The sequence below is a fragment of the Oncorhynchus gorbuscha genome, linkage group LG01 (assembly GCF_021184085.1).
Source record: "Oncorhynchus gorbuscha isolate QuinsamMale2020 ecotype Even-year linkage group LG01, OgorEven_v1.0, whole genome shotgun sequence".
Lineage (NCBI taxonomy): Eukaryota > Metazoa > Chordata > Actinopteri > Salmoniformes > Salmonidae > Oncorhynchus > Oncorhynchus gorbuscha.
The window spans coordinates 23,302,139-23,326,451 of NC_060173.1; the positions used below are offsets into that span (position 1 = coordinate 23,302,139).

The following is a 24,313-nucleotide window of genomic DNA, read 5'->3' on the forward strand; positions in this document are numbered from 1 at the left end:
CATTACATAACAGAGCATAAACCTGGCTGGAACAAGTTCAACGTTTTTTCACAAATGATCATGCAACCAGTTGAAGGTGTCTTCGACCAGAAACAGTCCTAATTACTCCTAGAAGACTACTCCATTGGGAACATGCGGCTCTCTCAACCTTGACCTGACCACGAGTGCCCCCTCCACCCACCCGCTCCCTCCCTTCCAACCCAATAGAAAAAGAGAAAGAAGACTACAGTGATAGACTGTGACCTTTGACCCCCCTAGCAATGCCTTACCCATGATTCCTTGGACCCCCTCTCTCTTGGGTTTATCACCCATGGTGAGGGATAACAGACGTGATGTTGGGGTCTGCTCTGGTGGACAGCGGGCAATATGTCCACTTGATCATAAAATCATTCAGGATTTACATATTCTCCAAATACTGCCCACGTCTGTTACATAAGTGATCCCTGTATGTCATCCCAAATTAAGTAAATATGTTAACTAAATCAGCTTTGAAGTAGTGTACGCATATCCAGTAACATGCAGGTGCAAGAAGTAAAATAATGAGAAAAAATAGATACCTGCACACTGGTGATTACTCCTGTAGTTCTATTGTGCAACGGCTTCGACCTGAAGGTCTTCGTCAGGCTGTAAATAAAAAGAACACACAAGGAGGGACTGCCTCAACATGGCAGATGATTGGGCACAGCTAGGCTGAACTATCGGTGTCCATAATGTGTCAATTTCACAGAAGTTTTATAAAGTTACCCTGTAATCCAACTTCACACCATCTGATATTTGGCAGTATACAAATTAAGCAAGAGGTTCCATTGTGTTTGGTGAATCTGTTATTACATAAACTGATGTACTGAGGCAGGAGGCATTGCCCCGTGGAGGTCTGAATCATATCATGTATCATAACCATTGGGCCACAAATCATTGGGCCACAAAGATCTCAATAATACACATCTCACATTTAGTCTGATCTATGATAGAAATTGAGAAAATATAACATCATACAGAAAAACAAAGAGTGCAAAACAAAAGGAAAGGCCCTCCACATAGCTGGAAAAACAGCAACAGATGCTTGATTCAGTTAAAATAATATTTTCACTCTTTCTGACAGTTGTATTCAATACTTTCGGTGAGAACCAGATTACGGATGTCCAAAATCCTCACTTCACACCAAAAAAAAAGAAGAAACAGGCCCAAACCATGCCCTTCTCCATGTTAAGCCAATATGAGACGCGGTGTTAACTTTGACTTCCAGTGTGATCTGTGGTTCAAACCTTTGGCTATAAGAGGACCTTTATCCCACTCCAATCAACTGTAGGCCCCATAGAAGTAACTGCTCTCTGGGATGCATAGGGGTGGGGTTTTAGTGCACTTCACCAGCATATACCTCCACTATGGATGTGCACTAAAAGGCACCCTATTCCATAGGTAGTGCACTACTTTATAGTGAAAATTAGTGTAGTGTATACAGTGGATTGCAAAAGTATTCACCCCCCTTTGGCATTTTTCCTATTTTTGTTGCTTACAACCTGGAATTAAAATTGATTTTGGGGGGGGGGGGGTTCTATCATCTGATTTACACAACATGCCTACCACCTTGAAGATGCAAAATACAAACAAGAACAACAAAAACAAACAAGAAATAAGACAAAAACATGGAAAACTTGAGTGTGAGGTCCAGACCTGAATCCAATCGGGAATCTGTGGAAAGAACTGAAAACTGCTGTTCACAAATGCTCTCCATCCAACCTCACTGAGCTCGAGCTGTTTTGCAAGGAGGAATGGGAAAAAATGTCAGTCTCTCGATGTGCAAAACTGATAGAGACATACCCCAAGCGACTTACAGCTGTAATCGCAGCAAAAGGTGGCGCTACAAAGTATTAACTTAAGGGGGCTGAATCATTTTGCACGCCCAATTTATCAGTTTTTGATTTGTTAAAAAAGTTTGAAATATCCAAAAAATGTCGTTCCACTTCATGATTGTGTCCCACTTGTTGTTGATTCTTCACAAAAAAATACAGTTTTATATCTTTATGTTTGAAGCCTGAAATGTGGCAAAAGGTCGCAAAGTTCAAGGGGGGCGAATACTTTCGCAAGGCACTGTATATACCCCCTCTATCCAGCCCTGAGTTCAGGGGAGCTGTAGGAGAGGATTCCCAGAGCCGAACTGGTGGGTTGGTTCACAGGGAACATGTGAGCCTTTTGAATTTCCTCCCGTTCTCCCTGCCTGTCTAGCGCAGGGATTCCTTCAAAGGAGCTACAGACATGTGTGCTTGCCCCTTTCAGAGAGAGACAGACAATGGGGCAGAGAGAGTGAGAGAGCGAGAGAGACCACATTACACCAGGGGAATATCAGAGTGATCTACTTGACAAATACAGATGCACGCACATACACAATATGACTGCAAATGGAAAAATAAACACTCTCGGACAATAAACACAGGCCTATTCACGCCCAAACAATTGCTCAAAACTCATGCACGCAGGTCTGGAAAATGGTAAAGAGACGTTTCAAACTGGACAATTGTGCATTCCTAGGCTCTGCTGGACAGATATCTCTGGAAAAGTTGTGTATCACAGCATATAGGAACCCTAATATTTCATATTTACTACATTTACAGAGCATTACTACAGTAAATGCTCAACTTTACATTGCATTGCTGCTTATATAAATCTCTTTTCACTTACAGAACATCTCTTCCTTTATATAAAAGAGTAGTACTACTAACGCAGTCATTTATGCGGAAACACAGGCTGCTGTAAAATACCCACTAGGCAAAATAATTGTTGAATCAACATTGTTTCCATGTCATTTCAACAAAAAAAATGTAATGTGATGTTGAATCAACATGGAAAACTTATTGGAATCACAAAAAGTCATTAACATAAGTGAATTTAGTCTTTTTTCACCCATCTTTTAACCTAATCCCATGTCATGGTGACATGTTTTGTTGATTTCACATTGAATTCACATTAGTTGATAACTCAACAAAATGGAGATGTTGAATTGATGACTGAATCTCGATCTCAGATTGGTTCCAGATGTTTGAGCCTAGCACATAGTGCACATGAAGTACACAAATAGGGTGTTTGTTGCTTCTACGAGATATTAAATATACAGTATAGAGTTATACTGTACACACAAATATACAGACAGAGTCAAACATGCTCAGTGTACGAGCATCAATCTAAACTGTGGACCACTAATAACTAATCATCTCTGGACATTTATTTTAAAGCGATAAGACAACACGCCATGTCATTTTGAGAGCAGTGTCATCAACTTTAAAAGCACTGATGCCATTTGTGAATACTTGGGGTCCTATTTAATCAAATCTACCGGAGTAAGAGCTGAGTTGTGGTGTGGTAGAATGGTGACAGCTCTCCTCCTGCAGTGCATTGTGTATTGGCATGCAGGCATCAGAGTAGAATAGAAACAGAGGCCTTTAGAGATATCCTATAGGGAAAGGCTTAGATCTCCGATGTACCTCCCATAGACACATAGAATAAACACCCTGATAACTGACATTCCTCTTTAAGACACCAGAGTGACTCAGGGATGTGTCATTGCTTGGACATTGTTCTGATTCCTCACATACTGTACTCTATCCCCCCACCTCAACAGTCAACATCCTCCAATGAGGGGAGAGTAGAAAGAGGAGAGGGGAGAGTAGAAAGAGGAGAGGGGAGAGGATCAAGGGGCAGAGGGCAGAAATGTGCAGCTCAAGATACAACTTGCTTTGAAAATAAGACAGGGGATCAAAGCCACAGAGAGAGGAGCCCAACCATGTGCTCCTGTCAGTGGCCCCCCACATGGTCTGAGCAGTTTTGTAGCTCATTTCCTGTATTTATTTATTTATTTATTTTAATTGTACCTTTATTTAACCAGGCAAGTCAGGTAAGAACACATTCTTATTTTCAATGACGGCCTGGGAACAGTGGGTTAACTGCCTGTTCAGGGGCAGAACGACAGATTTGTACCTTGTCAGCTTGGGGTTTGAACTCGCAACCTTCCGGTTACTAGTCCAACGCTCTAACCACTAGGCTACGCTGCCGTCATTTCCTGTAATCTAGGGTTTATGACAGGATCTCCATTAAATGACTAGACGGGCTATGCCATAATCCCTCAAAGTTCCAGAATGGGATGAAAATGGCAGCCATATTGGTCATTGAGAACCAAACCAGTCTAATTGGAATTAATGGCAGTAGAGGCATAATCCTGACTTTACTTATGCAGGAAAGTAAAACAAAAGACATGTGATATCAGAAATTGTGTAATAAAATTATTCTCAATCTAAAATATTGTCATATAATCAACAACAACATCGAGCCGCGTGTGAGGGCCGTCACCGACCCTGAGGATTGGGTGATCTTGCTCTCCAAGGCCGACGTGAAAAAGGTCTTTAATCAGGTTAACACCTGCAAGGCCTAGGGCCCTGACGGTATTCCAGGGCGAATTCTCAGAGCATGCACAGAACAGTTCACAGTCATTTTAAGATGACCACAATCATTCCTGTTCCTAAGAACTCTAAGGCTTCACACCACAGTTCTGTAATCAGCACTCACTTCTGTAATCATGGAGTGCTTTGAGGAGCTGGTTATGGCACACATTAAACTCCACCCTCCCATACCGTCCCAACAGATCCATAGACAACACAATCTCTATTACTCTCCATACTGCCCTCACTCAACTAGATCAGAGGATTACCTATGTGAGAATGCTGTTCATTGAGTACATTTCAGCGTTCAACACCATTGTCTCCTCCAAACTCGTCACCAAGGGACTCTGTGTCTGAACACCTCGCTCTGCAACTGGATCCTGCACTTCCTGATGGGCCAACCACAGGTGGTGAGGGTAGGTAACAACACCTCCGCCACGCTGACCCTTAGTTCCCTCCTGTACTGCCTGTTCACCCACGCACAACTCCAATACCATTATTAAGTTCGCTGACGGCACGACGGTGGTAGGCCTGATCACCGACAACGATGAGTCAGTCTACAGGGAGGAGGTAAGTGACCTGGCAGTGTGGTGCCAGAGCAACAGCCCCTTCCTCAACACCAGCAAGACCAAGGAGCTGATCGTGAACTACAGGAAACAGGGGGGGTGAGCACACCCCCATCCACATTGAAGGGGTGGCAGTGGAGCAGGTAGGCAACTTCAAGCTAAAACGCACACTTGTGAAGAAAGTGAGACAGTGCCTCTTCCTCCTCAGGAGCTTGAGTTTGGCATGGGCCCTCTACAGCTATACCATTGACAGCATATTGACTGGCTCCATCACTGCTTGGTATGGCAATAGCACCACCCTTGATTGCATGGCTCCACAGAGTGTTGTGCAGACAGCCCAGTACATCACTGGGGCTGAGCTCTCTGCCATCCAGGACCTCTATAATCAGGCGATGTGAAAAGAAGGCCCAGAAAATTGTCACTCCAACCACCCAGCTGCCGCACGCCAAGAGGTACCGGTGCATCAAGTCTGACACTAACAGGCTCTTGAACAGGGGCGGCAGGTAGCCTAGTGGTTAGAGCGTTGGACTAGTAACCTAAAGGTTGCAAGATCAAATACCCGAGCTGACAAGGTAAAATAAAATCTGTTGTTCTGCCCCTGATCAAGGTAGTTAACCCACTGTTCCTAGGCCATCATTGTAAATAAGAATTTGTTCTAATTAACTGACTTGCCTAGTAAAATAAAATAAAAATTTTAAAGCTTCTATCCCCCAAGCAATATGACTGATAAATAGCTACACCGACTATTTATTTTTAATTAATCCTTTTCTTAATCCTTTTCTAGGCATGTCAGTTAAGAACAAATTCTTAGTTACAATGATGGTCTACCAAACGGCCTCCTGCGAGGATGGGAGCTGGGATTAAGGAGAAGAGTGGTGGTCAGTCGTGGGGCGGTAGAGGAGCGGTGGTCAGTGGTGGGGCGGTAGAGGAGGGGTGGTCAGTGGTGGGGCGGGAGAGGAGCGATGGTCAGTGGTGGGGCGGTAGAGGAGCGGTGGTCAGTGGTGGGGCGGTAGAGGAGCGGTGGTCAGTGGTGGGGCGGTAGAGGAGGGGTGGTCAGTGGTGGGGCGGTAGAGGAGTGATGGTCAGTGGTGGGGCAGGAGAGGAGCGGTGGTCAGTGGTGGGGCGGTAGAGGAGCGGTGGTCAGTGGTGGGGCGGTAGAGTAGTGGTGGTCAGTGGTGGGGCGGTAGAGGAGGGGTGGTCAGTGGTGGGGCGGTAGAGGAGCGGTGGTCAGTGGTGGGGCGGTAGAGGAGCGGTGGTCAGTGGTGGGGCGGTAGAGGAGCGGTGGTCAGTGGTGGGGCGGGAGAGGAGCGGTGGTCAGTGGTGGGGCGGTAGAGGAGCGGTGGTCAGTGGTGGGGCGGTAGAGGAGCGGTGGTCAGTGGTGGGGCGGTAGAGGAGCGGTGGTCAGTGGTGGGGCGGTAGAGGAGCGGTGGTCAGTGGTGGGGCGGTAGAGGAGCGGTGGTCAGTGGTGGGGCGGTAGAGGAGGGGTGGTCAGTGGTGGGGCGGTAGAGGAGCGGTGGTCAGTGGTGGGGCGGTAGAGGAGGGGTGGTCAGTGGTGGGGTGGTAGAGGAGCGATGGTCGGTGGTGGCGCGGTAGAGGAGGGGTGGTCAGTGGTGGGGCGGTAGAGGAGCGGTGGTTCGTGGTGTGATGGTAGAGGAGGGTACAAAAATTGTTTTCCAAACCGTTTCGAGTCTGAGGTAGGGAACAGAACTTGGTGAGTTCTGACTGAACCACATCAAGCACCTTAAAGGGATGGATAACACAACATACACACGCACCGAAGGGTTAGAGGGAACTTTGACGGGACCTAGGATCCTGGAGGTCAGGGGTCAGTCAAGACCACCATGTTACATTCTGCAGTTGGTGGAAAATTTTAAGAAACAGTAGAATCTGAGAATCAGATTTCAAATTATGAATGGTAATACTCTGAGTGTACAAAACATTAAGAACACCTGCTCAATCCATGACAGACTGACCAGGTGAAAGTCATGATCCCTTATTAATGTCACTTGTAAAAATCCACTTTAATCAGTGTAGATGAAGGGGAGGAAACGGGTTAAATAAAAAAATGTAAGCCTTGAGACATGGATTATGTATGTGTGCCATTCAGAGGGTGAAATGGCAATACAAAATATATAAGTGCCTTTGAACAGGGTACGGTAGTAGGTGCCAGGCGCCAGGTTTGTGTCAAGAACTGCAACGCTGCTGGGTTTACGCTCAACAGTTTCCCGTGTGTATCAAGAATGTTCCACCATCCAAAGGACATCCAGCCAACTTGACACAATTGTGAGAAGCATTGGAGTCAACATGGGCTAGCATCCCTGTGGAACGCTTTTGACACCTTGAATTGAGGCTGTTCTGAGGGCAAAAGGTAGGGTGCGACTCAATATTAAGGTGTTCTTAATGTTTTCTACACTCCGTGTTGATATTTTGAGGAAAGTAAAGGCTTACAATATTAGCTATTTATTTGGGATCTACATGCTGTAGATAATATTGAGATATGATTGAAACACAGAATATCACTCATTATGTTGAGTGTTGAGTGTTATGTCCAACTTTCTGTCTAAAAATGATGCAGAAAAATGAATCCATGCTTTTGTTACTTCTAGGTTAGACTACTGCAATGCTCTACTTTCCGGCTACCCGGATAAAGCACTAAATAAACTTAAGTTAGTGCTAAATACGGCTGATAGAATCCTGACTAGAACCAAAAAAATTGATCATATTACTCCAGTGCTAGCCTCCCTACACTGGCTTCCTGTCAAAGCAAGGGCTGATTTCAAGGTGTTACTGCTAACCTACAAAGCATTACATGGGCTTGCTCCTATCTATCTCTCTGATTTGGTCCTGCCGTACATACCTACACGTATGCTACGGTCACAAGACGCAGGCCTCCTAATTGTCCCTAGAATTTCTAAGCAAACAGCTGGAGGCAGGGCTTTCTCCTATAGAGCTCAATTTTTATGGAACGGTCTGCCTACCCATGTCAGAGACGCAAACTCGGTCTCAACCTTTAAGTCTTTACTGAAGACTCATCTCTTCAGTGGGTCTTATGATTGAGTGTAGTCTGGCCCAGGAAGGTGAACGGAAAGGCTCTGGAGCAACGAACCGCCCTTGCTGTCTCTGCCTGGCCGGTTCCCCTCTTTCCACTGGGATTCTCTGCCTCTAACCCTATTACAGGGGCTGAGTCACCGGCTTACTGGGGCTCTCTCATACCGTCCCTGGGAGGAGTGGGTTGAGTCCCTGATGTGATCATCCTGTCTGGGTTGCCCCCCCCCCTTGGGTTGTGCCGTGGCGGAGATCTTTGTGGGCTATACTCAGCCTTGTCTCAGGATGTTAAGGATGTTAAGTTGTGCTTTGGCAAAGTGGGTGAGGTTATATCCTTGCTGTTTGGCCCTGTCCTCGGATGGGGCCACAGTGTCTCCTGACCCCTCCTGTCACAGCATCCAGTATTTATGCTGCAGTAGTTTATGTGTCGGGGGGCTAGGGTCAGTTTGTTATATCTGGAGTACTTCTCCTGTCCTATTCGGTGTCCTGTGTGAATTTAAGTGTGCTCTCTCTAATTCTCTCTTTCTCTCTCTCGGAGGACCTGAGCCCTAGGACCATGTCTCAGGACTACCTGACATGATGACTACTTGCTGTCCCCAGTCCACCTGACTGTGCTGCTGCTCCAGTTTCAACTGTTCTGCCTTATTATTATTGGACCATGCTGGTCATTTATGAACATTTTAACATCTTGGCCATGTTCTGTTATAATCTCCACCCGGCACAGCCAGAAGAGGATTGGCCACCCAACATAGCCTGGTTCCTCTAGGTTTCTTCCTAGGCTTTCTAGGGAGTTTTTCCTAGCCACCGTGCTTCTACACCTGCATTGCTTGCTGTTTGGGGTTTTAGGCTGGGTTTCTGTACAGCACTTTGCGATATCAGCTGATGTACGAAGGGCTATATAAATACATTTGATTTGATTTGATGTTTGATAAATGAAGAGGAAACTGTCGAGTACAATAATACTGGGAGCCACGTCTGTCCTGGAAAACATCTGTTTTTGTGAAGGTGCTGCCCTCTACTGTTATCTGATAGGAAATGACCATATTTGGGGGGTAAGAAGCTTCCTTATTGTACCAATCTTGAAAGCAACAATACAGGTTTGTATCCAACAAGAGATGGCAAAGGGAACACAAAACACAAAAGCATTTCTCACAAAAGAGTTGACTTAGTCAGGTGGATTATCCTTTATATAAATATCTACAAAGAGGTATGCATGAAAAAAAACACGTCTTTAAACAATGATGTTTTAATAAATAAAAAAATATCCAATGTAAGCAAAATTACAGTAAACGGCTTATATTTAAAAAAAAAAAAAAAATTGTGCAACGTTTTGCAGACCACCAATGGTTTTTATGTGTCTGCAAACTGTGTCATCAAATAACTGCTGCTGTGCTCACACTTTAGTAAATGGTTTCAGATGTTTGGACCTGTACCATTGTTCATTAAGGTGATAAAAGGAAGGTTAAGGAAACATCAGTAGGGGTCACAGACATGTTTAGACTACACAGCTACACACACACACGGAAACGTCCTAGAATTATAGTCAAAGGACAAACAACGTCTTATCCTAAATGACAAAAATCGCTGTCTTGACAAGCGCTTGATCCAGGAGCCAACAAGAGTGGTATGAAAATAGCTGAAAATATACACACGTGAGGAGTAAACCCAGACAAACATTACAGTCTGAGAATGTTGGATTAACAGAGGAGGACACTTGTAAAAACAAATGGTGGGTGGGGGTTGGTTTCCATGTGCGACACTTCACCTTACAGTGCGGTTTCCCTGGACTCAACCACTTGGGGCTGGAAAGACAAGATCTCTGTGAACATGTGACCTGTGAACAAACAAATGGAGGAAGAGAGAAGACATAAATAACAGTGTTTACATATAGAAGGATTTTCATTTAAATTCATTGTAGAGAATGAAATCCTGCAAATGTGCATATTGCAGTAGCTCACTGTAAAATCCATCAGCAACACAAACATTCTAAAAAATAAGTCCCTATTCCAGGGAGGCCTGCACAGCGTGACGACTTTCACACCAAACAAGACCACTGGATATCCTTTAAAAATGCCTTCAATAATGGTTTAATGTAATAATGTTAACCAATGAAAACAAACTGGTCCCTATTGACACGTCTTCTCCTCTGTCCTGGGTTGTATTCATTACGGCACACAGTAGCAAACGTTTTGCAAATGGAAAACAAAAACAATCGTTGCTATTGGACAAGTTCAGGTAATCTCTCCCTGTTTCAGTCTGTTTTCTTCTGTTTGGTGCCTAATGAATACACCCCTCCCCTCCTTACGTTTCCACTGTTCCAGGGACAAGTCAGAGTTGTCTACCGAGTGGTCGTAAGGCTGGGCCTCAGTCTCCTCCTCTGGCTCTCTAAACTCTGAGAAGTATGGCAGGGCGAGGGCCTCTGCCGCCATCACCCTACTCTCTGGGTCGAGCAGCAGCATGCACTCTAGAACTGTCACCGCTGGAGATGAAACGAAGGGAGATATTGAATAAAATCAAGTAAAATGTCATTTTAAAGTACATCATCACAGTCTCAATACACTTAGAGCGAATACATACATCTAAACAGAACAGAGGGAATACATACATCTAAACAGAACAGAGGGAATACATACATCTAAACAGAACAGAGGGAATACATACATCTAAACAGAACAGAGGGAATACATACATCTAAACAGAACAGAGGGAATACATACATCTAAACAGAACAGAGGGAATACATACATCTAAACAGAACAGAGGGAATACATACATCTAAACAGAACAGAGGGAATACATACATCTAAACAGAACAGAGGGAATACATACATCTAAACAGAACAGAGGGAATACATACATCTAAACAGAACAGAGGGAATACATACATCTAAACAGAACAGAGGGAATACATACATCTAAACAGAACAGAGGGAATACATACATCTAAACAGAACAGAGGGAATACATACAGTGGGGCAAAAGGGTATTTAGTCAGCCACCAATTGTGCAAGTTCTCCCACTTAAAAAGATGAGGCCTGTAATTTTCATCATAGGTACACTTCAACTATGACATACAAAATGAGAAGGAAAAAAATCCTGAAAATCACATTGTAGGATTTTTAATGAATGTATTTGCAAATTATGGTGGAAAATAAGTATTTGGTCACCTACAAACAAGCAAGATTTCTGGCTCTCACAGACCTGTAACTTCTTCTTTAAGAGGCTCCTCTGTCCTCCACTTGTTACCTGTATTAATGGCACCTGTTTGAACTTGTTATCAGTATAAAAGATACCTGTCCACAACCTCAAACAGTCACACTCCAAACTCCACTATGGCCAAGACCAAAGAGCTGTCAAAGGACACCAGAAACAAAATTGTAGACCTGCACCAGAATGGGAAGACTGAATCTGCAATAGGTAAGCAGCTTGGTTTGAAGAAATCAACTGTGGGAGCAATTATTAGGAAATGGAAGACATACAAGACCACTGATAATATCCCTCGATCTGGGGCTCCACGCAAGATCTCACCCCGTGGGGTCAAAAAGATCACAAGAACGGAGGGCAAAAATCCCAGAACCACACGGGGAGACCTAGTGAATGACCTGCAGAGAGCTGGGACCAAAGTAAAAAAGCCTACCATCAGTAACACACTACGCCACCAGGGACTCAAATCCTGCAGTGCCAGACGTGTCCCCCTGCTTAAGCCAGTACATGTCCAGGCCCGTCTGGACGACTGATCCGTGTAAAGGAAAGAATGAATGGGGCCATGTATCGTGAGCTTTTGAGTGAAAACCTCCTTCCATCAGCAAGGGCATTGAAGATGAAACGTGGCTGGGTCTTTCAGCATGACAATGATCCCAAAACACACCGCCCGGGCAACAAAGGAGTGGCTTCGTAGGAAGCATTTCAAGGTCCTGGAGTGGCCTAGCCAGTCTCCAGGTCTCAACCCCATAGAAAATCTTTGGAGGGACTTGAAAGTCTGTGTTGCCCAGCAACAGCCCCAAAACATCACTGCTCTAGAGAAGATCTGCATGGAGGAATGGGTCAAAATACCAGCAACAGTGTGTGAAAACCTTGTGAAGACTTACAGAAAACGTTTGACCTCTGTCATTTCCAACAAAGAGTATATAACAAAGTATTGAGATAAACTTTTGTTATTGACCAAATACTTATTTTCCACCATAATTTGCAAATAAATTCATTAAAAATCCTACAATGTGATTTTCTGGATTTTTTCCCCCTCATTTTGTCTGTCATAGTTGAAGTACCTATGATGAACATGACAGGCCTCTCTCATCTTTTTAAGTGGGAGAACATGCACAATTGGTGGCTGACCAAATACTTGTTTGACCCACTGTACATCTAAACAGAGAGATAAAGACAGAGATAAAGACAGCACACAGTAGTCATGCCAATGGGATTCTGCAGATTCACTATATGCAATGGTGATAGTTTTACCCTGTGGGTTGACTTTGGAAAAGAGTTCCTGAAGGTCTTTCTTTTGCACTTTGGGAAGGCTTTTGACATAGTTCTTTGCCTGAGAAATAGAATGTCAACATATTTAAATGAAGGCCAATGTGCATGGCGGCATATAGTATGTGTTTGGCCTGCAAGTACAGTATGTGTATGACTCACATCCTGAGACTGCAGTTTGGTGATGAAGTCCTGAGTGGGCGTCCCGGTGATTTTCATGATCTCAGTCAGCTGATCCAGGTCTGTGCTCCACAGGTCAAGGTCAAACTACATAGTGAACACATAATATCTACAGTAAAGGTGAAACAGAACCACCTGGGGTAGAATCTAGTTATAGTCAGGTAAACTGAAAAGTACAAATGGAAACACGCATGATTCCACAATAAACAGCATTAACCACAGTAATAGAATTGTATAAGTGCATTGTGCAACAGTGGATGGGAAGGCTCAGGGGCAGGTCAGATCATGTCAAATCAGGATACGGTCATTGCCTTTGAACAGTGGTTTTCCCGACAGCATCTCTGCCATGATGCAGCCCACTGACCAGATGTCCACTAAGAAGAGAAGAAAAGGAGAGAATACTGTTAACTGATTACATTAGATTAGTTTATTAGTCACGTGAACAGGGTCGCAGATGTAATTGCAGGATACAGTGAAATTCTTAAACTCTGAGCTCCAACAGTGCAGGTCAAAAAGAAAGGTGAATGAAAAAATATATTTACAACAATAAATATACATCGGGGGAGGGGCAGGGTAAATGTTCATTTCTTTTGGGGGGGGGGGGTAATGCTCTCAATGGTGATACTGTAGAACACTGAAGGCCATCGGGGACAGGACACATTTCTTCAGCCTCTAGGGGGGTGAAGAGTCGATGTCGTGCCTTCTGCACCAAGGTGTCTGTGTGGTTTGACCGATTCAAACTGCTGAGGAACAGTTGATGAGGATGGGGGCGTGCCAAATGTGGTTCCTCCTGAAGTCCACAATCAGCTCCTTTGTTTTGCTGACATTGAGGGAGAGGTTGTTAACCTGGCACCACGCTGTCAGTGTGTCTGTAGGCCGTCTCGTTGTTGTTGGTAATCAGGCTTACTACTGTCGTGCCACCACCAAGTTGGAACTGTGTGAGGCCATGCAGTCGTGGGTATTAGGGAGTACAGGAGGGGACTGAGGACACAGTCGTGTTGAGGATTAGAGCGGAGGAGGTAATGTTGCTTACCTTTACCACCTGAAGACGGCCCGTCAGGAAGTCCAGGAACCAATTGCATAGAGAGGAGTTCAGTCCCAGTGCTACGCAGCTGTGAGGGGAACGGCACCTCAGTACCTCCAGGCTCTGATCAGGCCCTACACCCAAACAAGGGCACTGCGTTCATCCACCTCTGGCCTGCTCGCCTCCCTACCACTGAGGAAGTACAGTTCCCGCTCAGCCCAGTCAAAACTGTTCGCTGCTCTGGCCCCCCAATGGTGGAACAAACTCCCTCACGACGCCAGGACAGCGGAGTCAATCACCACCTTCCGGAGACACCTGAAACCCCACCTCTTTAAGGAATACCTAGGATAGGATAAAGTAATCCTTCTCACCCCCCTTAAAATATTTAGATGCACTATTGTAAAGTGGCTGTTCCACTGGATGTCATAAGGTGAATGCACCAATTTGTAAGTCGCTCTGGATAAGAGCGTCTGCTAAATGACTTAAATGTAATGTAAATGCAGTGCCGTAAGCTTTGTGGTGAGCTTAGAGTGCACTATGGCCAAGCTGCAGACAAACAGCATCCTCACATATGGATTCCTTTTGTCCAGGTGGATGAGGGCAGTGTAATGGCGATTGTGTCGTCCGTAGGTCATATCTGTACTGTTTAACCATACAATTATCCCTGGTCACCTTGCTGTGTTTGTAAGCAGCATCTCTCTCCTTAAGTTTCCTGACAAGGCAGTCATGAATATACAGTTTTTGGTAGAAAGGACCTCAATTAACATGACTGGTGTTCAGAGCTAATAAAACCATGTTTGAGTGCATTTATCACCAGGAAAAAATACAGAACAGAGCACCCCCTAATGGACATTCTACCATCATCCATAGGCTTCAATGTACACTACATACAGTATGCAATGCATTCAGTGGACACGGTCATCTACGTAGACCACTCAGATTACTTTACATCCTTGTAGAGGATCCAATCTAGGATCAATTGTACGTATTCCATTATTAGCCTTAACCATCAGTGGCTTACAAACACAAATCCTGGACCAATTAAGATTAGTTTTGCGTAGTGTACTGACCAGTCTGGGTGTAGTGCATCCAGCTGAGGATGACCTCTGGGGCTCTGTACCAGCGAGTCACTACGTAGCCAGTCATCTCACTGTCAGCCTGCCGCGCCAATCCAAAGTCCAGGATCTGACACAGACACAACATGCTTTTATTATTACTGGACAACACGTTTACATTTGAGTCATTCAGCAGACACACTCTTCATTCAATTAAGGTAAAACAACCACATGCTATCTACAAAATCAGTCCGACTAATAATAAATTGAACATCAATGGGACAGTTTATGACTACTAAATACTATGCAAGTTATTATTATTGCAAAACTGTGCTCAAACATCAAACCATGACGACAGAGTGAAATGTTGTCTGTTGGCCTGTGCAGAGGCCGTTAAGCCACAGACTGAGTTATTGACAGTGGAGCTGGACACAATGGTGGAATGTTTATTTAGGTTTTCAGAGCACTGTGTGTGTGACTGTGTACCTTGAGCTCACATTCCTGGTTAACAGCCAGATTCCCAGGTTTGAGGTCCTGCAGATACAAACATTAAGTGGGTCATTTTGCTGGGCCTCACACACGCACACACACTTGCATTACACGGGCTCGTGCATACACACACTCGTGTGAAAATGGCGCCATAATAAATGGCAGCAGTTTTATAGGCGCCCAACCAATTGTGCTATTATGTGAGTTTGTGTTATTTGTAACTTATTTTGTACATAATGTTTCTGCAACTGTATCTTAGGGCAAAAAAAGAGCTTCAGGATATCAGGACAGAGATCACTCACCGCGGATTAGACAAAATATTTTTTCTTCAACAAGCAGGAAGCACAGGACATTCTCCAAACACCCGACACGGCCAACATCTCCATAATTTGCAAGACGAGGAGACGCAGGTTTAGAGGACACAGAGCGGGATGCCTCGTGAGGAGCCGCAGGAGGCAAGTGGGAAAGCTGCCGTTTACCGTCAATATTGCTTGCCAACGTGCAATCATTGGACAATGAATTAGACGAGGTAGGATCACAAATATCCTACCAGCAGGACATCAAAAACTGTAATATCTTGTGTTTCACGGAATCGTGGATGAGTGATGACATGGATATTCAGCTAGAGTGGTATACGCTGCACCGGCAAGATAGAACAGCACACTCTGGTAAGACAGGGGGGGGGGTCTGTGCATATTTGTAAACAACAGCTGGTGCACGAAATCTATGGAAGTCTCTAGATTTTGCTCGCCTGAAGTAGAGTATATTGTGATAAATTGTAGGCCTCACTACTTGAGAGTTTTCAGCAATACTTTCGTGGCTGTTTATTTACCGCCACAGACAGATGCTGTATAAGGAAATAAGCAAACAGGAAACCACTCAACCAGAGGCAGAGCTCCTAGTGGCCGGAGACTTTAATGCAGGGAAACTTAAATCAGTTCTACCAAATGCTCTCCCTCGCCCCCCATTTGGTAAATCGATCCACAACTCTATCTACCTGATTCTTGCTTATAAGCAAAAATTAAAGCAGGAAGCACCAGTGACTCGGTCTATAAAAAAGTGGTCAGATGAAGCAGATGCTGAACTACAAGACTGTTTTGCTATCACAGACTGGAACATGTTCGGGATTCTTCCGATGGCATTGACATCATCAGTCAGTGCCTTTATCAATAAGTGCATCGAGGACGTTGTCCCCGCAGTGACTGTATGTACATACCCCAACCAGAAGCCATGGATTACAGGCAACATTCACACTGAGCTAAAGGGTAGAGCTGCCCCTTTAAAGATGCGGGACTCTAACCCGGAAGCTTACAAGAAATCCTTCTATACCCTTTGACAAACCATCAAACAGGCAAAGCGTCAATAGAGGGCTAAGATTGAATCATACTACACCGGCTCCGACGCTCGTCTTATGTGGCAGGGCTTGAAAACTATTACAGACTACAAAGGGAAGCACAGCCGCGGACTGCCCAGTGTCTTGAGCCTACCAGACGAGCTAAATCACTTCTATGCTCGCTTCGAGGCAAGTAACACTGAGGCATGCATGAGAGCATCAGCTGTTCCGGACAACTGTGTGATCACACTCTCCGTAGCCGACGTGAGTAAGACCTTTAAGAAAGTCAACATACACAAGGCTGCGGGGCCAGACGGATTACCAGGACGTGTGCTCCGGGCATGTGCTGACCAACTGGCAGGTGTCTTCACTATCATTTTCAACATGTCCCTGATTGAGTCTGTAATACCAACATGTTTCAAGTAGACCACCATAGTCCCTGTGCCCAAGAACACAAAGGCAACCTGCCTAAATGACTACAGACTCGTAGCACTCGTGTCTGTAGCCATGAAGGGCTTTGAAAGACTGGTAATGGCTCACATCAACAACATTACCCCAGAAACCATAGACCCACTCCAATTTGCATACCACCCAAACAGATCCACAGATGATGCAATCTCTATTGCACTCCACACTGCCCTTTCCCACCTGGATAAAAGGAACACTTATGTGAGAATGCTATTCATTGACTACATCTCAGGGTTCAACACCATAGTACCCTCAAAGCTCATCACGAAGCTAAGGATCCGGGGACTAAACCCCTCCCTCTGCAACTGAATCCTGGACTTCCTGACGGGCCGTCTTCAGGTGGTGAGGTTAGGTAGCAACATCTGCCACGCTGATCCTCAACACTGGACTCCCCCAGGGTTACATGCTCAGTCCACTACGGTACTCCCTGTTCACCCACGACTGCATGGCCAGACACGACTACAACACCATCATTAAGTTTGCAGATACAGTGGTAGGCCTGATCACCGACAATGACGAGACAGCCTATATGGAGGAGGTCAGAGACCTGGCCGGGTGGTGCCAGAATAACAACCTATCCCTCAACATAACCAAGACTAAGGAGATGATTGTGGACTACAGGAAAAGGAGGACCGAGCACGCCCCCATTCTAATTGACGAGGCTGCAGTGGAGCAGGTTGAGAGCTTCAAGTTCCTTGGTGTCCACATCACCAACAAATTAGAATGGTCCAAACACACCAAGACGGTCGTGAAGAAGGCACGACAAAGCCTATTCCCCTTCAGGAAACTAAAAAGATTTGGCATGGGTCCTGAGATCCTCAAAAGATTCTACAGCTGCAACATCGAGAGCATCCTGCCTGGTTGCATCACTGCCTGGTACAGCAATTGCTCGGCCTCCGACCGCAAGGCACAACACAGAGGGTGGTGCGTACAGAACAGTACATCACTGGGCTAAGCTGCCTCCCATCCAGGACCTCTACACCAGGCAGTGTCAGAGGAAGGCCCTAAAAATTGTCAAAGACCCCTGCCACCCCAGTCATAGACTGTTCTCTCTACTACCGCATGGCAAGCGGTACCGGAGTGCCAAGTCAAGGAGAAAAAGGCTTCTCAACAGTTTTTACCTCCAAGACATAAGACTCCTGAACAGGTAATCAAATGGCTACCCAGACTATTTGCTTTGTGTGCCTCCCCCCTGCCCAACCCCTCTTTTACACAGCTGATACTCTCGGTTTATCATATATGCATAGTCACTTTAACCATATCTACATGTACATACTACCTCAAATCAGCCTGACTAACCAGTGTCTGTATGTAGCCTCGCTACTGTATATAGCCTCGCTACTGTATATAGCCTCGCTACTGTATATAGCCTCGCTACTGTATATAGCCTCGCTACTGTATATAGCCTCGCTACTGTATATAGCCTCGCTACTGTTATTTTTCACTGTTGTTTTTATTTTTTACTTACCTATTTTTTGGCACTATTTGGTTAGAGCCTGTAAGTAAGCATTTCACTGTAAGGTCTACACCTGTTGTATTCGGCACACATGACAAATACACTTTGATTTGATACACACAGGAAAAAGGAGATTCACTCACCCTATGAATGATGCCAGCAGAATGGATATACTGTAATAAAAGACGACAACAATCTCCAACAATAACATACAGCAGTAGGGTCAAATCAAGTTGTATTTATGGACTGCATGTGTAGAAATATGTATCTATGAGATTGTTTGTAGCTATGTGAGACCCACCTTGAGTCCCTTCAGCATCTGATACACCAGGAACTGTACTTTGTCCTCCGAGAGATTCTGTAACTTCATCAACTTCCCCAGATCTGTTCCCATGAAGGGCATCACCAGATAGCTGAGAGACAGCGAGGGACAGATTCCGAGAGACTAAAATGTCTATTATCTTCACAATAACCAACCAACATGAAGAGGAAAGATGGAACAAAGACTTGGCTAAAAATCCAATGGGTGGAATGTGGATATTGTGTCTCCTGTTTTAGTTTACTTGAGGTTCGTGAGCTATTGTGCCAAAATATGAAAACACAAGTGTACTCACAAGTCATGGAATCTGTCCAAGGAGAGGTCTGCAGTGAATACATAGACAAGGCCAATAACCTGGTCCCAGGGAGAGAACAGAAACAACTCATGAGGTATTTAATAAGGGTTGTATTTGATATATTATAGGCTACATTTACATGTAAGTCACTAAACAGATGTTCTTAAACCTAATTGCTCCTGTAAGTCGCTCTGGATAATTTCCTTGCTCAAGGGCACATTGACAGATTTTTCACCTAGCCTGCTCAGGGAATCGAACCAGCGACCTTTCGGTAACTGGCTCAACGGGAAGAGATTGATATTAATATACAGTTATGTTCTTGTTGAAATATTTATAATATTCCGTCTTATTTTGCTGTTCTGTGGGTGAGCAAGTTTAAAAAATATATTATTATTAAAACACCAGCTGTCCTACTTGATTGCAATTACTTAGTGTCACTCAGGGTAGGAAACACCTTGAGGACAACAAACCTCAAGGACTAAAGTAATGCATTGAAACAGGATAAGAGCTGATTTTGGACTATAGGCTTGCAGGTCTTACATTTTCATGTTTCATGTGTTTGAGCAGCCTCAGCTCCCGATAGGCCCTCTTAGCAAAGAGCTCAGACTGGAAGGGCCTGTGGAGCTTCTTAATGGCCACCTTGGTCCCTGTCCTGAAGTCCACCGCAGAGCTGGAGACAGACATGGAGATGAGGTTGAGGTGTTGGAGGGAGAGAGAAAGAAGTACAAGGTCCTCAAAAGGTGATTTAAAACTTTAATTTAAGCTTAGAGTCCTATACAATTGCAGAATCAGGTTAATTCCATTTTTAAACATCCCTTCCCACCACCTGTACACCATTTCCCAGCCAAACATAGAAAGTGATGCTTCTTTGTAGTACAACTCACAACAAATACAAATGAACCACATTGGAAGGCTGAGTAGATCTTTTGTTACATTTTGGCATTCAGCCAGTTGACAACTCTGGACAACTCTCTACAACCCACACTAGTGCAGCTCATCCAGGATAGCACATCAATGCAAGCTGTGGCAAGAAGGTTTGCTGTGTCTGTCAGGGTAGTGTCCAGAGGCGCTACCAGCAGACAGGCCAGTACATCAGGAGACACGGAGAAGGCCGTAGGAGGGCAACAACCCAGCAGCAGGACCGCTACCTCCGCCTTTGTGCAAGGAGGAGCACTGCCAGAGCCCTGCAAAATGACCTCCAGCAGGCCACAAATGTGCATGTGTCTGCTCAAACGGTCAGAAACAGACTCCATGAGGGTGGTATGAGGGCCCGACGTCCACAGGTGGGGGTTGTGCTTACAGCCCAACACCATGCAGGACGTTTGGCATTTGCCAGAGAACACCAAGATTGTCAAATTCGCCACCGGCGCCCTGTGCTCTTCACAGATGAAAGCAGGTTCACACTGAGCACGTGACAGACGTGACAGAGTCTGGAGACGGCGTGGAGAACGTTCTGCTGCCTGCAACATCCTCCAGCATGACCGGTTTGGCGGTGGGTCAGTCATGGTGTGGGGTGGCATTTCTTTGGGGGGCCGCACAGCCCTCCATGTGCTCGCCAGAGGTAGCCTGACTGCCATTAGGTACCGAGATGAGATCCTCAGACCCCTTGTGAGACCATATGCTGGTGCGGTTGGCCAGAGGTTCCTCCTAATGCAAGACAATGCTAGACCTCATGTAGCTGGAGTGTGTCAGCAGTTCCTGCAAGAGGAAGGCATTGATGCTATGGACTAGCCCGCCCGTTCCCCAGACCTGAATCTAATTGAGCACATCTGGGACATCATGTCTCTCTCCATCCACCAACGCCACGTTGCACCACAGACTGGCCAGGAGTTGGTGGATGCTTTAGTCCAGGTCTGGGAGGAGATCCCTCAGGAGACCATCCGCCACCTCATCAGGAGCATGCCCAGGCATTGTAGGGAGGTCATACAGGCACGTGGAGGCCACACACACCACTGAGCCTCATTTTGACTTGTTTTAAGGACATTACATCAAAGTTGGATCAGCCTGTAGTGTGGTTTTCCACTTTAATTTTGAGTGAGACTCCAAATCCAGACCTCCATGGGTTGATAAATTTGATTTCCATTGATAATTTGTGTGATTTTGTTGTCAGCACATTCAACTATGTGAAGAAAAAAGTATTTAATAAGAATATTTCATTCATTCAGATCTAGGATGTGTTATTTTAATGTTCCCTTTATTTTTTGGAGCAGTGTATAATATATTTAAAAAAATGAATGTTGCAAAAACGATTGGAACCATTTCCCTGTTTGACCACTAGTTTTTATATGCATTATGATTCATACTGTTGTACTCAATGTAAGGATGCTGCCAGTCACAAAAAGGTCATGTGACTACAGTGCAATGGCAATGCGTATATTATTTAAAGATCTGTTTCTGAGCGTTTAACTTTTCAGTGATGTAGGAATAATACACACTTAGTTTAATTTTTGAGTTTCATACATATTGACATTCTATTCTAGGCTGTAGTTTAGCCTACATTATTAGAATGAGTATCCTATTCAAGATGGGCACTTCCAAAGACCAGTGAGATGAGAACGCAAAAAGGCTGTGAAATGTCAAAATGGGTTGAGGTGATACAGAGAAATCGGCCCTCAAATAAGGAAGTGCCCCTCGCTTTGGCGTGAAACTCAAAAGGTGCTGTTTTCTCTCGAACTTGGAAAACAAACAAAACATAGTTATATGCGAAATTTAACCACACCGCTTTAGGTCTATAACATTTAGAATAGCCTAAACTATGTCAAAGTGCACCAAGACATACATAACGTTAGTTGTTACATCTCTTTCGACCCCAGTTGCCAAGACACTTACCAGACTGTACCGTAAGCCCCCGTCCCCACCTGTTTCAGCTCCCGGTACTGCACCGGTACCTCCCAGGTGGTTTTGTTCACGTCCTGGCGACAGTAGCCAGGTCTGGTCCGGCTCGACATCTTATTTGACCACTTTTTAACAAATTCACTATGTGTCCCAAGAGGTGATTTCCCAGTTTCGTTTACACACCCATAGTCCCACCTATGCGTTCTTGAAATTCTCGTAACGCGCAACTAGGCGCCGCTTGCAGGGGTCAACCAGAGCACAGCCACTCCCGCGTCTTATGAAGCGTGGTGTGACAACACATCCACTGCTGTGTGCACACTATAACTGCTGATTAATGTTGTATGAGGTCTGTTTGGACAAATAAACGGTGACAAGTTTGTCATTTTCACATGTCTGCAGAGTAGAATATAGATTCAAGAAAGCACCCTATTATTAGATAACTATATAACCTGGAAGATCGGAATATCAATGGTATACAAGTCAAACCCAGGACAGAATACACGTATGACTGTGTGTAAGTTAAATCTTTACAGGCCTGTTTGATGTTGCTGCTCCATTATATGTCTTTCTGCATTGGCCATGTTGAGGTGTAGCCTACAGTGTAGTGTATTCAGTGCTTGCTGGGACATGTGCATTGAGGAGTCCACAAGGGTACAGACATTCCTCCCACAGCGCCAAGGTTGGTTGGAGAGACTCGAAAAGTTGTGTGTAGGCCTGAGGAACAGACATAATATACACAATACGAGGATACAATGCACAAACTTGTCCAACATGTTTGGGAGAAAGAAACAGCATATCTTGAAATAGTTAAATAAAATTGCTTGTCTTTTTATGAACATTTCTGCAAAGAAACAAAGAAAATATATTTTATGGTAGGTGTGGCAGGCTCTAGTATTTACTGTTTAACATGAGCAACATCAATACTTCACATGCAATGTTACATAACCTAGACATGAAGAGACAAGCTGGAATATAAATCAATGTAGACTATACTGTTGTGCATATGTAGGCCTATGCATGGGTGTGCATAAAGTGACAACAGCCCATATAGATTTTTGTTGAAGTTTACTGACTACAATTCACATATAGAGGAAGCTCTCAGAAGAAAATATATTGAATATCATATCTACTTTAATAACAAGGAAATAAAAACGATAATGTAAGAATCTCATTGGCTTTTGTGAGGGATTATAACTTTAGGATAGTCTGTACTATTACAATCAATGTTTTTTCCTTTCTTTTGAGGGAAAAGCTCCAACTGATCAATATTAACAGACTTGAGCTCTGCCCAAGAGAAGACAAGCCGTTTGATTAGTGCACGCAGTTTTCCTTTTTACCTCCGAGTAAAACATTCCAACTTCCAAAAATATTATTTTAATGGAATGGTTTTTTCAATATTATGAACAACTAAACTTTGAGCCATAACATATCAAAAGTTAAAGAAATTCAAGTGACCAAGGAACAAGCCACAAAAGCAAATTCCACAAAAGTTTTGAAGCTTCCTGGAAAATGTAGGCAATACAGTGCCTTGCGAAAGTATTCGGCCCCCTTGAACTTTGCGACCTTTTGCCACATTTCAGGCTTCAAACATAAATATATAAAACTGTATTTTTTTGTGAAGAATCAACAAGTGGGACACAATCATTAAGTGGAACGACATTTATTGGATATTTCAAACTTTTTTAACAAATCAAAAACTGAAAGATTGGGCGTGCAAAATTATTCAGCCCCCTTAAGTTAATACTTTGTAGCGCCACCTTTTGCTGCGATTACAGCTGTAAGTCGCTTGGGGTATGTCTCTATCAGTTTTGCACATCGAGAGACTGAAATGTTTTCCCATTCCTCATTCCAAAACAGCTCGAGCTCAGTGAGGTTGGATGAAGAGTATTTGTGAACAGCAGTTTTCAGTTCTTTCCACAGATTCTCGATTGGATTCAGGTCTGGACTTTGACTTGGCCATTCTAACACCTGGATATGTTTATTTTTGAACCATTCCATTGTAGATTTTGCTTTGTGTTTTGGATCATTGTCTTGTTGGAAGACAAATCTCCGCCCCAGTCTCAGGTCTTTTGCAGACTCCATCAGGTTTTCTTCCAGAATGGTCCTGTATTTGGCTCCATCCATCTTCCCATCAATTTTAACCATCTTCCCTGTCCCGGCTGAAAAGAAAAGCAGGCCCAAACCATGATGCTGCCACCACCATGTTTGACAGTGGGGATGGTGTGTTCAGGGTGCTGAGCTGTGTTGCTTTTACGCCAAACATAACGTTTTGCATTGTTGCCAAAAAGTTCAATTTTGGTTTCATCTGACCAGAGCACCTTCTTCCACATGTTTGGTGTGTCTCC

At 44.4% G+C, this 24,313-nt stretch overlaps 1 protein-coding gene across 1 annotated transcript; it reads right to left on the minus strand.

The window, feature by feature from the left end:
- Nucleotides 1–9,271: 9,271 nt before the first annotated feature.
- On the minus strand, nt 9,272–23,557 carry LOC124034927 (mitogen-activated protein kinase 12-like). Its single transcript, XM_046348324.1, has 12 exons — nt 21,963–23,557; nt 19,674–19,803; nt 19,134–19,192; nt 18,821–18,932; nt 18,663–18,692; nt 15,260–15,307; nt 14,789–14,903; nt 12,997–13,068; nt 12,677–12,756; nt 12,500–12,578; nt 10,347–10,520; nt 9,272–9,875 (listed from the first exon to the last, which is right to left on the minus strand). The coding sequence occupies exons 1-12, from the start codon at nt 22,079–22,081 to the stop codon at nt 9,808–9,810; spliced, it is 1,086 nt and encodes a 361-aa protein (XP_046204280.1). The 5' UTR covers nt 22,082–23,557; the 3' UTR covers nt 9,272–9,807.
- Nucleotides 23,558–24,313: the final 756 nt, after the last annotated feature.